The 15,361-nt window shown below is 39.8% G+C and overlaps 2 protein-coding genes across 2 annotated transcripts in view; one reads left to right on the forward strand and one right to left on the reverse strand.

The window, feature by feature from the left end:
- Positions 1-1,056: 1,056 nt before the first annotated feature.
- glra4b (glycine receptor, alpha 4b) lies at positions 1,057-7,504 on the forward strand. Its single transcript, XM_025065964.1, has 10 exons — positions 1,057-1,598; positions 2,055-2,182; positions 3,136-3,203; positions 3,358-3,581; positions 4,007-4,089; positions 4,588-4,725; positions 4,810-5,024; positions 5,404-5,562; positions 6,056-6,142; positions 6,504-7,504. Exons 1-10 carry the CDS (start codon positions 1,540-1,542, stop codon positions 6,768-6,770), a joined length of 1,428 nt encoding a protein of 475 aa, XP_024921732.1. The 5' UTR covers positions 1,057-1,539; the 3' UTR covers positions 6,771-7,504.
- Positions 7,505-8,509: 1,005 nt separating this feature from the next.
- The window catches only part of brwd3 (bromodomain and WD repeat domain containing 3), a 12,740-nt gene continuing 5,888 nt past the window's right edge, over positions 8,510-15,361 (reverse strand). Inside the window, exons 20-40 of the mRNA XM_008332950.3 lie at positions 15,085-15,178; positions 14,807-14,992; positions 14,359-14,432; positions 14,075-14,279; positions 13,855-13,965; positions 13,667-13,774; positions 13,167-13,291; positions 12,996-13,078; positions 12,779-12,890; positions 12,592-12,653; positions 12,216-12,371; positions 12,012-12,132; positions 11,792-11,917; positions 11,452-11,527; positions 11,321-11,371; positions 11,068-11,208; positions 10,751-10,903; positions 10,492-10,661; positions 10,217-10,284; positions 10,004-10,135; positions 8,510-9,786 (exon numbers count right to left, since the gene is read on the reverse strand). Coding sequence (XP_008331172.1) covers positions 8,933-9,786; positions 10,004-10,135; positions 10,217-10,284; positions 10,492-10,661; positions 10,751-10,903; positions 11,068-11,208; positions 11,321-11,371; positions 11,452-11,527; positions 11,792-11,917; positions 12,012-12,132; positions 12,216-12,371; positions 12,592-12,653; positions 12,779-12,890; positions 12,996-13,078; positions 13,167-13,291; positions 13,667-13,774; positions 13,855-13,965; positions 14,075-14,279; positions 14,359-14,432; positions 14,807-14,992; positions 15,085-15,178 — 3,208 coding nt within the window. The 3' untranslated portion in view covers positions 8,510-8,932. The remainder of the gene's footprint in view (positions 9,787-10,003; positions 10,136-10,216; positions 10,285-10,491; positions 10,662-10,750; positions 10,904-11,067; positions 11,209-11,320; positions 11,372-11,451; positions 11,528-11,791; positions 11,918-12,011; positions 12,133-12,215; positions 12,372-12,591; positions 12,654-12,778; positions 12,891-12,995; positions 13,079-13,166; positions 13,292-13,666; positions 13,775-13,854; positions 13,966-14,074; positions 14,280-14,358; positions 14,433-14,806; positions 14,993-15,084; positions 15,179-15,361) is intronic.

Here is a 15,361-nt window from a genome sequence, read left to right on the forward strand (position 1 = left end):
TATTAACAGAAGATGTAAAAAACAACCTATTATTACATAATCAAAAGACAATCAACAAATTTATTTAGGAGCTGTGCAAATTTTAGTTAATTGCCCGTCACCTGGCACAGAAGAAGATTTTTAAAAATAACACTTTGTTTACAGTTGGTGTAAAACTGTAAAACACACAGTTACAATCAAGAAAAAAAGAAGGAAGAAGAGGAGGAAGAGAAGAGGACGCAAGAGAGAAAGAAAATGAGAAGTGGTTCCCAACTGACATTCCTGGTCAAACAAATGTTAGATAAACAAAATGTCCTCTTCAACAAGAAACTTCATCTATTTTCCAGGGGTCCTACCCCAGGCCCTGCTCTTTTTAGGATCAAAACTCTTTCTTTCGTCTCTTCATGCGTCTGATCCTGTTTGACACTGTGCTATAAAGACAGATGTGGAACAGCCTCTTGAGTGTGAGGCAAACATGTGCTGCATCTATAATGCACTTTCCTTTAAATGCATTTTACATGAGTAAATGGTTGAAGTACCCCTCCCCCTTCCACTCCCTATGCACGGAGGACTTAACCCATGTCCATACTTCTGAATATGAATATCTGGATATGATTTGAAGTTGAAATAATTAGACCGGAAAATGTGGATGGCTATCCTTCACAATGATCTGAATGTGGAATGAGTGAAATGATCTTTTCACCCACGCGAATGTAACGACACATTTGATAATTTTTCTTAACGCCTTTTCTTAACCACGCATTTTTGTTCCACCAATAGGGTTTTTGTTATTATGGAAAGCGATTTTGATCTGTCACACAATAGAGGCTGAAATCAACGGTTGTTTTTATATTTGAAAATTTGAGGCACTTTTTGTCACCAATTATAATCACTAATCAAATATTACTTTTCTTGCTAAATATATGTTTGGCCTATGTGTTTGTGTGGAAGGAGGGTGAAGGTGAGGGGCATGGTTATAGGTCCAAGTGATGGCAGCAAGGATAGTTTCTCCAGAACAAACGGAGGTCAGTGTAAAAGTGATCTGTGTGAGGGTGTGTTTGAGAGGAGCTGAAGTGCATCGCAAAACACAATAAAATAAACAACATGTATTTAATTAATATAAATATATAGTAAATATAATAATTCTTTGATATTATTTTGTTTTTGTTTTGAGAAAGTTTTGGAGTCTTCTACGGTCTCACCATTAGACCGCTCAAACTCCCCCTCCTTTTCTAAAGTGTTCCAGCGACATCTGGGAAAAGTGTCCTGTCTCTTTAAATTCTCTTCCAGCGTTTCCTTCAGCATGTATGTGACCATTAAAAAGAAATAAAGCTTGAAGTCAGCCGCACAAACACAGGCTGATTAGAAGAAAAAGAAAACAGATTTTTAATAATATGGGAGCATCTTGTTTTGTTTTGTTTTTTTCAAAGAACATTTTTCAATCATTTAAACTGTGGAGACGGACTTCAACCAGGACAAAGAAAATAGTAAAATAATAGCTCTCCTGTCCACTTTTGTTTTACCTTTTCTCTCATCTTGTGGTCTTCCTGGGAAATAGGAATGCTGCTGCACATCTGTGCTGTGATGTGGTTCTCTTCCAACATTTTTCTACAATGCAGGTAAGAGAAAAGCAAACATGGACCTATTTTTTTTCCTGATTTGGGAATGCTCCGTCTGGATTTGTGACAGTAATGTACTTCCTGTATGTTCATTTACTATTTCTATAATATAATTATTGATACAAAACAGTTCTATTCTGCGAGGTCAAAGGTTTTTTATTGAACTAGAAAATATCCTTAAGATAACAAAAAAAAAAGAGGTTTAAAATTTGGCTTTAGTTGTTTTACTGTTAACACGTTTATTTTAGAGTTATTTTATTTTAGAGAGAGAAAATAGTGACAGTTAATGTAAATATTATTGGTCTGTAAAAACAATGTTGCGCTGCCACACGAAAAAAAGGAATATATATATATATACATATATGTATATATATATATATATATTTTTATATATATATATATATTTTAAAATTGACCCTGAAGTGAAAGGTTCAGAGTGGCATCATTCTCCTTCAGGTCTGTGCTCTGTAAGGAGACCAAGTTTACCAGCAAGACCGTCAAGCCTCCGTCTCCGTCTGACTTTCTGGACAAACTTATGGGGTGCACATCTGGTTATGACGCCCGCATTAGACCAAACTTTAAAGGTAACATTTGCGTGTGTGTGTGAATGGTTGTTGGTCCGATTCCTTAATTCTATATGTCATGTGGGTTCTGGAAAAAACGCTTCACATAGAGTTTCTCCTAGCTGCTCCTCACATTATGGACATAATGGTCTGGAGCTGCTCCTCACATTATGGACATAATGAGGTCATTGTTTGTGGCATTTGTTTGGAACCCCGTTGTGGGGTTAAAGGGCAACTCTAATTCACACAGAGCATCCTTTGACTGTTCTTGTCCTTATCTATGATCTATAGTACGTCTCTTTCTGGTTGTCTGGCATGAAGTGCAGAAGCTTGTCTAGAGTAACGTCTTCTGCTTCGCGTTAGACATGCCAGTTGTGATCATTTTGGTGCGTAGTGTCGCATAGAAGGACGGCTTCAGGGCAGATGTTAAGGAAATATGCTGCTCAGTGTAGTGTGAACTGTGCAGAGAAGCAACAGGAAACTTTCACGGATGAGTCATTCGAGGATTTCCCTGCGGAGTATTTGTTTAGTCATTTACTGCTGCTGTTGATTCTCTACTGACCTACAGCTGTAGGTTGTTAGTCTCATCTCCTGCACAACTGCACTTATTTTTTATAACCCAAATGGCCTTTGACTACGACTGAACTCTGGCGGTCTGCAAGGCCAACAGATTCTTTCTGACGTTCCCCCTCTGTCTTACGGCCGTTGGGTCAGTTGTCACACATATTTTATACTTCACGTTGCTCAAGTCGAGTCAATTCTCACCAGTTTTCCACAAATAAATACATGCAAACAGAGTAGAGTCAGTAAATGATTGTACATTAGAAGATGTGCCACCAAATACATATATCATATACTGTATATATATACTCAGCAAAAACAAATTCTACAAAGTAATTTTAAAATTTTTAAAATTTTACATTTTGAAAGGGACAGACTGAGCCTCTGTGCTAATACCACTCTGCTCCTGTCAGGTCCTCCTGTCAACGTCACCTGTAACATCTTTATAAACAGCTTTGGATCCATCACTGAAACAACAATGGTGAGAATTTGCTACAGACCGTAGATGAAAAAAAAGGATGTAGTTATGTAGTTGCTTCATAAGTTCATTTTAAAATCTTTAGACATACATACATGGTCACTGCACCAAACACAGGGCAGTACTTTTCATAGTGTGTCAACCCTCTGTATTTAAGGATTATCGACTCAACATTTTCCTGAGACAACAGTGGAATGACCCGCGGCTGGCGTACAAGGAGTATCCTGACGACTCTCTGGACTTGGATCCCTCCATGTTGGACTCTATTTGGAAACCAGACTTGTTCTTTGCAAATGAGAAGGGAGCAAACTTTCATGAGGTCACGACAGACAACAAACTTCTTCGCATATTCCAGAATGGAAACGTTCTTTACAGCATCAGGTAATAGTGCATTTGAACTAGAAATCCTGCTAAACCAGTCAATGTGTGTCCATCAGATCTGTGAAACAACTGGAGCCCAAGGGAACAATGTAGAGCTATAGTGTAAACAAGATTAAAGCGATTAGATCAATATCTCTTTAACTATTTGCACGTCTATACCTTGAATTCTAACATGCAGTTTCTTTAACAATTTTTACATAAAATGCTAACAGGTAAATGCGAATAGTTAGTAACTTTAACCTGTGCTCTTTCTATACTATTATCTCATCTAAAGTCAATTGTTTTCCAAATAATCACATTACACACACTTTTCTAGCACAATATTTACATTCTCTTTCAATATTTTTTGTATCTTTATATAGTCTGTTTATTTTTATTCTATTTTTAAAAAATATTTATAACTCATTTATTTCTATTTCTTCCAGGTTGACACTAACTCTGTCATGTCCCATGAATTTGAAAAACTTCCCGATGGACAGTCAAACGTGTATCATGCAGCTTGAAAGCTGTAAGTTGACTTTTCAAATGTGCTGCTAACATTGCTATCAAAGTTCCAGTCGTTCTGTCAAAGTAAAGTTTAATCTGCGTGTATTGTTATATACATATATATTGCTGTAATTATATATTATATTTTACTGAGGTAGTATTGGTCAGTTTATATACAGTTAAACAGATGATCGTCAATGATAATTATGTTTTTGCTTTGAGAGGGGCATGTTGCCTTATATATAACACATTTCAAGACACACAAACGTTTTGCTAATTAATTAAGAATATATAATGATTTATTAATATATTAAATAAATAATAATAACTACATAATTATAATTATTGTGGGTTGCACTCTCTCGTAAATCTGTACAAGAGATTTCCATTACTGAAGAAGGCAACACTGAATGTGGAGTATGAGTCATCCCTGTCGCCAACTAGTGGTCAGTAACGGCAACGCTAAGTACAGAATGTGCAACAATCCGTAAAAAAAATATCTTTCATGTCTCTCTTCCAGTTGGATACACCATGAATGATCTTATTTTTGAATGGCTGGATGTGGGGGCTGTCCAGGTGGCAGACGACCTTACCCTCCCCCAATTTGTACTAAAAGAGGAGCAGGGCCTCGGCTACTGCACCAAACACTACAACACAGGTACAAACCAACAGACCGTGATCTAGAACGGCACCAGTCTATCACTGAAACCCTGTCAGCCACTGTGGGCGTCTGTGTCTTCAGGGAAATTCACCTGTATAGAGGTCAGATTTTACCTGGATCGTCAGATGGGCTACTACCTCATTCAGATGTACATTCCAAGCCTGCTCACCGTCATCCTGTCCTGGGTGTCGTTCTGGATCAACATGGACGCAGCTCCGGCCAGAGTGGGACTGGGCATCACTACGGTGCTGACGATGACAACACAGAGCTCTGGGTCCAGGGCTTCCTTACCAAAGGTTGATACCGTTCATAAGATGATCATTAGTTTGCTCTCGATCGGTCAGTGTCATGCAGTGGTTCTGCAACTTTTTATACTCTGTACCACCTGAGAAAACATTGAGCTCTCTGAGTAACTATAAAGCAGAATAGGCCTTCCCTGTTGGCTTCATATTTCATAACCACACAAGTAGCTACACATTTTATTCTAAATGTTGTATTAATTGTAATGGTATGTTTAAGATTTATTCAATTGAAAATGTAAATGTGAAAATATGAATTTTCCACACATACCACTAGAGAGCGCTTGTGTACCACTGGTGGTACGTGTACCACAGTTTGAGAGCCACTGGTGTGATGTTACAGTCAGTGTGATGTAACAGATGTGGGGTTTTGCAGGTGTCCTATGTGAAGGCCATAGACATCTGGATGGCCGTTTGTCTGCTCTTCGTCTTCGCTGCACTGCTGGAGTACGCAGCTGTTAATTTTGTTTCCCGCCAGCACAAGGAGTTCTTCAGACTGAGGAAAAAGCTCAGGGAGCAACGACGACAGAAAGCTGTGAGTACAACACGCCCACTCAAGCACTCAGCCCCCTGGGCAGCTGCCACTCGCCGTTCCATGTTGCTCATCTCTGCATCTCAAATGTACGACGTCCTCGTACAGGGAGAAACAGACAGCGGTGACCTGTATAGAACTCCACGCTCTGAATATTCCCAACATCTTGCTGCAAAGATGCAGGATTCTTTAGATTTTTTTAACACCTCAAAACAAAACCTTCACTTAATGATTCATTTCAAGTTTTTGCAGAACCACATAATGTGTGATATCTGATTTCCTATTGGTTAAGGTTTGCTGGCGCTGGCACCAGGTTGTTTTTTTATGCAGGTTTATTTTTTCATGAGAGGAGAAGCCTGTCCAGTCAGACTGGATGATAATTATTCATTTATGTTCAGGTTTTTAAATATAGATACTGTACATATATATAAATATATGTAGTTCAGTCTCTTTGATCGTTTAATTCACGTTCCATGTTTTTTCCCCACCTTGTCAGCAGGGAAATGGTAAAGGAAAAGGAAACAACACATCAGGCAGCGGTGTTCCTCAGGGAAACGCCCAGCAGTGCAGCGTCTGTTCTCAGGTTGTCACTGTTGTATTTTTCAGTTAAAATCTAGCAAACAACTTGTTATCAAAACGTTTGTAGCTCACAGCTAAGTTGACAGCTATTGCTACAAACCAAATTGGATATATGATGAAACCTATGTCAAATGATTAAAAAAATAATTCTTAGACCATAGTCAATGCAATGACGCTTATTAAATGCAAATGTTCTCGTTTTTTTTTTTAAATGATGCCAAAATTATATTCTCTAAACTGTTTTTTGTAGTTGGCAATACATTTTATTACAAATAATGTTACAGAACTTTCAGAATTTATAATGAACACATAAAAACATTTATCACTTCATTTCTGGCACTGACTGTTTGTTCTCTTTTATCCAGGAGGAGCAGGAACAGCAGGACATACTCTTCCAGAGTTTCGGATTTGCACTGTCAGCAAGAAACGTACCTGATATGGATGCACCAGTGTTTGCCGATTTGCCTCCTGGCCTGGGTTTCTATGACATTCGCAAGCGCTTTGTCGATCGTGCAAAAAGAATCGACACCATTTCACGTGCACTTTTTCCCATGAGCTTTCTCATGTTCAATGTTCTTTACTGGCTCACTTACAAAGTCCTTTGGCATGAAGACATTCAGGCCACAATGTGATTTCATAACCCTGTAAGCCAGTGGTCTACTGGCGACAGGTGAACTACCAAGCCCCCAGGTACTCCACCCTTTATAAGTTTGTAAAAGAAATACTGAAAAATGTCAAGCACTTAATCCAAAATAAATTGTTAAACTTTGAGCACACCCAAGGAATCCAAGCAGCCAGACAAACTGTACAAACTATTTAAAAATATTTTTATTAAAAAAATTATATAATAAAAAAAAACTGCATATAAAAGACAGTCATGTATGGGTATTCCACTCATAGTAAAAAAAAAATTGTTGTGTTTGTCATCAATTAATGTTGAAGAAAATTGCATGTATGGAAAAAGATCCAAACCCCATTGGTGATGACTGTCACTAATGATACTTGAGATTACTGCCATTAGCTGCATCCAAAACACCAATTCATGTTTTGAGTTCTGAGCACCAAAGTCTGTAGATCCTCATTATAGGAACAGACTAAACAATCGTGGGCTGCTGTGTGACAACTACTGTATGAGACCAAGTGGCAAATGAAGACACATGAATACAAACACAGCTACTTCAGCTCATATCTGAGATCTGATTGGTGTTTGATGAAATCCCGTACAGCCTTTCTTATAATCTGGTGAGTCTGACCATAGACACAGGCTAAAAGAGAAGCAGAGGACATATTTTCCTGGAAGTGCACAGCTTCACAGGCTTCAGGTCATCTCCTTTGCAAAGTGTTCTGGTCAACATTAAAAAAAAAAAAAACAGCTCTTTGATAGAAGTGTTGTCCCATCATTTAACACAAGGGTGTCTGCAACCAAACAAATCCACTCTACAATTGTGTAAAATGAGGAGTCAGTGACTCATGTGACAGTACTTGGTTTGACTTAAAAAACAAAACAAGTTGATGCTGGTTAATTTGATCACTTATAGAGCTAAGTATGGTTCATTTGTGATTCATATAAAAATGCTATCTGTGTTGTGCCAGTAGAGGGCGACATGCCATCAAAGGTCCTGTCTTTGACAGCATAATTATTTGAGCAATGAATTTACAAGAGGTAATGCAAATTCAATTAATAAAGTTCTGTCAATCAAAAAACATTCAGTATAATCAACAGCATGTTTAGGCCTTGTTCAGAGCACACAGACTTTTTCCTGACTGTTTCTGTGAAAAGCAGTGTGAAGCCAAGCTGTATAGAAAATAAAGCCCAGAAAAGACAGCAGTTATTTCACAAACAAAAACAAGTACAAAAATAAAGAATTGTATGTTTATCCTTCCAAAACTATTACAGCTGCGGCCTTTTGTATTGTATTTGTAATTTTCTGGTAGTATATATGCTGAAGTGTGTGAGCAGAATCAAAGTTGTAGTAGGTGTGGGTGAACCATCTAGTGAAAAACAAGTTTGATTGACAAGCTAAACTGTAGTGGTGGTGTGGAGCTCCAGTACTAATCTGTGGGGCTCTGCTACTTTTACCATACTTTGGTGTTTTGAACCCAGAGTCTCTGAGGTAAAGCTGTGCTAAGTGTGACTCTGCTGGATCGCAACGAAATTGACTTTTAATGGTTTAATATTCACTCGAGTGGTGCTATAACTCTGACGTTTCAATTGTTCTCCTTGTATTTAAAAAACGATTTAATCAAAACAAAAAAGTGACAGCCTTAATAGAAAAAGACCAAAATCATTGACATCAGTGTCTACTTTCTGTGGCTCAGTGAATCTACGACCAACTACTGAATAAATATACACATATGAGCACCAGGGGTTTTTCTTTTGGCTTCTTCACATTCACTAGGAATGTGGAGTAGGAAGTGGTCGTAGGGATGGGAAGGAGCAGAGGTTTTTCATCACTGGATGTGAAACACACAAGATGAGGAGGAGGAGGAGGAGGAGCAGAGCTACATCGTAAAGGCTCTTCCAGTGAACAGTAAGGCCCAGGTGAGTTAGTCCAGTTGCCACAGACACTGTGTTATACAGCAGCTCTGTTCACCAGAGACAAAAACTCCGTGGCAACATGTCATAAGCACCAGCTTTTAGTTTCAGAGTCCCGTCTCAAAACCCAGCACATATATACATTTATTTATATACACACACATCTGTATTTATAATGCAATCGACAGACTCGTACAACTATTAAAAAAATCCCTGAAATATTAACTCTTATTTTGAGGTTTGGAATTTGGCAGGTCGTCAGTGACCCCAGCCCATGAGGTGGCTGACACGAGCCTTCTCGGTCATACGGCGTACTCGTCCAGAGCGGGACATGCCCAGGTTAAGAGGGTCCTGCTTGGACCCCTGGCCATCGTCCTCTGACTCTGCTCCGTACACTACCGTCCTGCGGCCCTGGTTCCGTGTCTTGACCCCCTGAGATTTGCACTGTTTACCCTTTAGACACCTTTGTGTTGGAGCCACCACACTCTGTCCTTCAGCGATATCTTCTTCCTCAGCCTCATCTTCCTCCTCATCTTCCTCCGTATCTTCTTCATCATCTTCCTCAGCCTTCTCATCCTCCTCCTCGGGTTCCTCTTCTTCCATCTCAAGCTCCCCCCCAGGCTGGTCCTCAGGCTCCTCCTCGTCCTCTTCTTCATCCTCCTCTTCTTCTTCCTCATGTTTTACAGCTAATTGTTGCTGCACTTCGTTATCTTCTTCATCCTCCTCCTCTTCCTCCTCTTCATCCGCAGAAGACTGCACTCTTGCTCTTTTCTGCTTCTGTGCAGAACTGTCCTCTCCCTTGTGTCTTCGTTTCCCTGAGACAGGCATCTTACCTCTAGCAGACAGATTTTTGGACAGACAGGGAGCTTTACTGTAGTCATGATCTCCTCCTTCCAAATACTTCTTTGCCTCTGAATCTGAGCTGCTCTCGCTGTCTGATGATGATGTAGAGGATGACGACGACGACGACGACGAAGAAGAAGAGGTGGAGGATGACTCTGAAGAAAGGCTGTTGGATCCAGGTGCTGCTGCTGCTGCTTCTTTCTTGTCTGACCTCAGCTTGCCTCCACCTGGGGCCCGTCTGGATCCATTACTCAAATGACTTCGTCGTTCTGATACAATACAGACAGATGTGGCTCATTATTGTTAATTATAACAGAATTTTAATAGGTGGGAATCTGTTTAATTCATTTTTATAACCAAATCAGATCGTACTGACCGAATCATGAATTGGAAGTTTTTATGTCCAAATTCTCCAAATCTTTTTTAATGACCAGCTCAATATCTCACATGCATTCTGTTGTAGATAAAACCAGTCACTTGTGTTACCTGGTTTCCTAACTGGAGCTGTGTGACTGAACATCAAATGCGACCCTTGGTTTCTGTTCCCACTGCTTGTTCCTGAATCTGGGGAAGAGGGGGAGTTCTCCTCTTCTGATTCACCAAGGCTGGTTTGTTGAGCTGGAGCAGCACACAGAGACGTATAAGTAATGATAAAGATAAAACTAACAATGGAATGAAACTCATGTAATATGGTCCTACCATCATTATGTCTCTTTGACAATGTTTTTTGTCTTGATGACTTCCCTGAAATGTGCTTCCCTTTAGAGCTTTCAGCAAGAAGACATAAAAAAAAAAACCAACATTAGTCTCTATATAAAACTGTTGAATTGATGTAAGATATAAATAAAATTAAAATCACCCTGGTTTCACTGTAGTTGTAATAAAGAACATCCTTTATATCAGTTATCTCACACGAAAGTTTATAAAAAAAAAGTTAATTTAAAATCTGATAATTGCATAGTGAAATTCAGTACCTTGACGAAGGACTGACAGGAGGAGAGCTGCCTCCATTGTGGAGTCTATTCCTGTAACTGAGCCTTTGAAGTGAGCGACGCTCATTCTGAACCGCAGACTTGAAGTCAGAGATGATGGAGATGATGCTTTTTTCAAAAAAGCCCGACAAGCTGAGGGTCATCGTATAGATCTAGAGAGACAAATAACAGTACAGCATGAGCATGCCTCGGAGGACTGCAATAAGTTTTAAGTTCCCAATGCTGCTGAAATGAGTTTTACCTGTGACTTCTTGTTTGGTGTGTATGCTTTTGAGTTGCTGAAAATAAGGCGAACGTCTTTGGCAAACTCCATTGGGTTTTCATAGTTCCCTGCAACAAGCGTCTCAGATACTGTGGCCAAATCCATCGGCATGTCAATGATGTCACGATAGTCCTGAATAATTAATTGATGAACGTAAAGGTGAGAAGTGCATTTGTATATAAATATTTGGTAAAGAATGCTGCATTAGGCTAACCTTACCATTGTAAAAACATAATAATTACTTAGTCACATGTATTAAGTGTTTCTCATCTTTATTGGCTTAAAGATTATTTTACCGGATACTCAAAGAGATCCACTGGCTGCCTGAATGGCTCCGAGTCTGGGGAGACAATCATTTGTCGCAGCAATTGTTGACATTGACCTCTCCACACTTTTGCGTTCAAAGGTACACCACGATTTGAAGCAGAGCCGGATCCCTGTTGAGAAGAAAAAATAAAATAAACCCGTGCTGCAGCTTCGAGTGATAGTAACTGAATCAATGGGACAGTCCAGACAGGTTGTTGCATTGCGCTGCACTCTTGTCCTAACCCGATATCCTGTAGATGTCCCCGGAGTGTCCGAGTCAACATCCAACTCAGCCTGAAGAAGGAAAAGCCCAAATGAGCATATGCAGCATAAAGACTAATAACAAAAACTGCATGTCATGTACTGTGACTGACCTCGGCTTCTTCTCCACTGCTGACCTCACACCGCAGGCGGTGATATAGATCCAGGATGTCTGTACAACTCTGGTCCCTTCAGAAGACAAAGGATCCAGGAATTACATAAAGGTCACAGTAACATATAACCTCCTTACACCTACATCACACCTGTTGTATGAAACTTTTTATAAAAAAATAATTAAAGATACGGTCGGGCAGGGATCTTTTTATCTTTATCTTGCAGTTCTGAGAGTGTATAGGGCTGGTGTTCTTTTTATGTGCAAGTAAAAGACATTTAATGGAAATGTCTTGTAAAAGATTTAAAGATGATAAGACTAGTATTTCAGGGAAGTTTTACCCAATGTAGTGGAGAAGAACATCAGTCACCACTTTGGCAGCTGCTACAATGGGACTCTGGGGTTCGTTGAAAGTGCGGGCATTGTGTTCAATGTATCGTGCCTCCCACATTAATGCAGAGATCCGCCTGCAGCGACGACAACAACAACATTACAGACAGAATTTAGTTTTAATTCAAGTAATTATACAAGAGAAAATAGAATTTCAAGCGGTGGCTTCACCTGTAGAAGCGGTTCTCAAGACGTTTGCGGATGGTGCTGAGGTCAGTAGGGTAAGCCACAACAGTGCAGTAGAGAGGGTAGTCTTGCAGATTTACAGGTAGTATGAAAGCCTTTGCAACATCTGGGGATATTTGGAAAATCTAGGTCAGAGCTGCAAATGTGACCAAAGTCCCAGACTACACACCGTGACCTAATGTTACCAACCTAATGTAAGAAGCTGATCAATGCCTTGGATCACTCGCTCACATTCTTCGTCCCGTGTGTGAGCCCCCCACTCTCCTTCCTGAGGCTTGTACAGCAGAGCCTGCAGCTCCTCCTCTGCCACTTCCACACCATCACCAATCTGTTCTGGCAACACAGCTGATGAAAAACAGATATATATTTTTATTTGTACGAAATACCCCTAAAATATCTGAACAGAAAGCTAAAAGGGCTAAGATAAGTTAAATATATAGATTAATTCATATAAACTAAAAGAATAAATTCTGAGCACAGAAATATTTAAAGATTCAGCACTATAAACAAAAGAAACCCCAGAGTCGCACACATGGTAGCTTATTCTCAAATCAATGCCACTTACCTTCTTCAGGAATAGGCTCCATGTCCCAGGGACTCATCTTTTCCCGCTCACCATTATCCCACCTGATGACAGAAAATACATTATTATACATTCCAGCTCAGTATATACACCATGTAGACAACATCACAGATGACTATCATATTAACAGAGGACTTTTGCTACATGTTCAGCAGACACACAGACATACTTGACTTCATAGCACTGGAAGAGACTGTCTGGATAATCTGACTGCAGAGGCTCCTGGTTCTCCACAGAGCCAAACCACCAGGCATCATCGATGATGCTGCGAAACCTCATACCTGTGAAGGACAATGTATAAAAGGGAAAAGGACAGTAATCATGCTACATCAGTCAATAATGCCACTGCACACTGTGCTTCAAATGCCTGATAAAAATTGATTTACCCGGCTGCCAGTTGCGCTCCATCGCCTCGTTATAAAACTGCTGCAGCACCAGAAAGTCAATGACATCAGGCATGTCATGGTACCTGGGTAAAGAAAAAGTAGGGACATATATTAATTGTTAGATAGTAAGAAAGTTCATGAAGTTTGTTGATGCTAAATATAAAAGCTTACTTTAAAGAGAAAGACTCGTTGGTCATTTTTCCAGAGACTGGGTCTAAGAAAGTCAGTTTGAGACAGCACAGGGTGGGCGGTCCCACTTCATACTTAATTCCTGTCACCTTTACGGACTCCTGGTCCTGTAAGGCAATAAAAGTAAAAATGAGGTAAAAACCTCAATCTCTAGCTTCACAAGTTAAGAGACACATGGATATGATTTTATTTGTTTACATTTTAATGAAAGTGTATGTTTGTTTACATGCAGAAGTAAAAGTTAGTACTTTCAAAAATGTCATCACTTACTGTTACATTCTAACACCTACTCTATGTAAATATATGAACTTCATGATTACAATCACTCTATAGTCACCCTTAAGAATGGCTTAAATCATGTTAAAGGTTCACAATCTCAGCAAGTAAGAATAGTTTTTGACTGGAGGCCACTACTGTGACCACTGGTTTGAGGGACCAAACTGAGGACTGAGGTTTGTGTGCTCCCTCAAAGATTGCCTTACCCTAAGATTAAGTCTGTTCCATGCCTGTTTCTGTGGGTTGATACTGTATGCCTTGGCTCTGCGAACAGCATTGCCATAGGCCTGGTGTCCTTGTTTAAAGTAGATGAGCTGAAGAGGACAAAGCACAATATTTGGAACAAATAGAGCATTATGTATCACTCCAGTCAGTGTCATGAGTCACAATCTACCTCATCCCCCATTTGTGGAACAAAGGGAGAGTGGTGTGGAATAGTCTCAATTATCCATGATGGAGGCAGCCACTCTTCAGCCTTAAGTCCACCCAGAGAAGATGTGGGTTTCTAAACATGTCCATGTCCATGTATTAAAACACAAGTTGATCAGTTAATAAGCTGTTTTACAAAGCTTTGTAGTCAGTGAGTCCCAAAGTTTAAATCCAGGCCGACTTACCTGTCGATCCCTGGTTGTCTTCTTTTTTTCACTTTCTTTCTTCCTCTCTTTCTTTCTCTCCATCTTCGCCTCACCATCGCCTCCTTCCTCCTCCTCGGAGCTGCTGTAACCTGGACGCTGTACTGGCCTTCTGCTCTGTCGCTTTGGTGGCTGGAGATTGATTCCAGCGTCCGCTGTCCAATCAGAATATTCACTGGAGGAGTCACTAAAAATTAGAGATGTGTTTGGTTAACGACCGGATCACATGAGGAATAACTCGCTTTAGCTCGCTTTAATAATTTTACCTAGAACTGCTTTCGCTCTGCCAACGAGCTTCACCATCTGCAGACACATCACTTTGCTCTGCCTGTTCTTCCGCCTGTCAGCAAACACACAGTTTCATTTTTTGACTGATATTTTACTATTGACAGGGTAATGCAGTTATTGTTGATGGTACAGTTTTGCCTATTTATGACATTTATTACCCATAATCACACAGCAGCATCTGTCATAGAAAAAAGGCTTATAATCAGCAGCATCTGTCATAGAAAAAAGGCTCTAGAAAGAAACATTTAAGACCATGACCAAGACCTAATCTATTTGACAATGTCTTTACTTTTAATTTATATTAAAATGGAAGTGCATTAATGTTTGGATAATGCACTATTTCTGCTTTTTGTGACTTAATAATGACTTAATTAGTTATCCTTTCACTGAAAGTTTTTGTTAGAAAAAGGTTAAGCCCAGACATACATCTCCTTCACTGCCAGACTCTATTTGACTGTCAGAGTTTTGTCGTTGGCTGGAACGTTGGCTGGAACGTTGGCTTCGGCTCCCAGGACGGCGGACTTGAGCTGAGCGGGTTTGATAGGAGTGACGCTGCTGTTTTTTTTTGCTTGGCCGAAGGGAGCAGTTGAGTTGTGAGGTAGCTGTGCCACTCTGCAATATCCAAAAACAGGAAATAAAATTGAGAACAGCAAAATTACAGTGAAACATTTAATCAGTTATTTGTAAAGTGCACAGCAGCAAACCTCAGGGCCACACATCGCTGTTTTTTTTCTTCTCTCCGTGTTGTACAGCAAACATTCCATGTTGCTCTTGGCTTGTCTGCACTCTTCCAAAACCCTAGAGGGCACAGATTTTAATATTATAATATTATTAGTAAATGTACCACACAACTTTCATTCCGGGTGTCTGTGTAGGTTCTCAGGTTTCATTCAGAATGTCTATAATTCAAACTTAAAGTACTTGATGCTAGCAATATGTTGAGGATGAGATTTTGCATCTTCTGTTACAGAATATGTTGGA

This window comes from Cynoglossus semilaevis, chromosome 19 (assembly GCF_000523025.1).
Source record: "Cynoglossus semilaevis isolate Cse_v1.0 chromosome 19, Cse_v1.0, whole genome shotgun sequence".
In the NCBI taxonomy this organism is placed as follows: Eukaryota; Metazoa; Chordata; class Actinopteri; order Pleuronectiformes; family Cynoglossidae; genus Cynoglossus; species Cynoglossus semilaevis.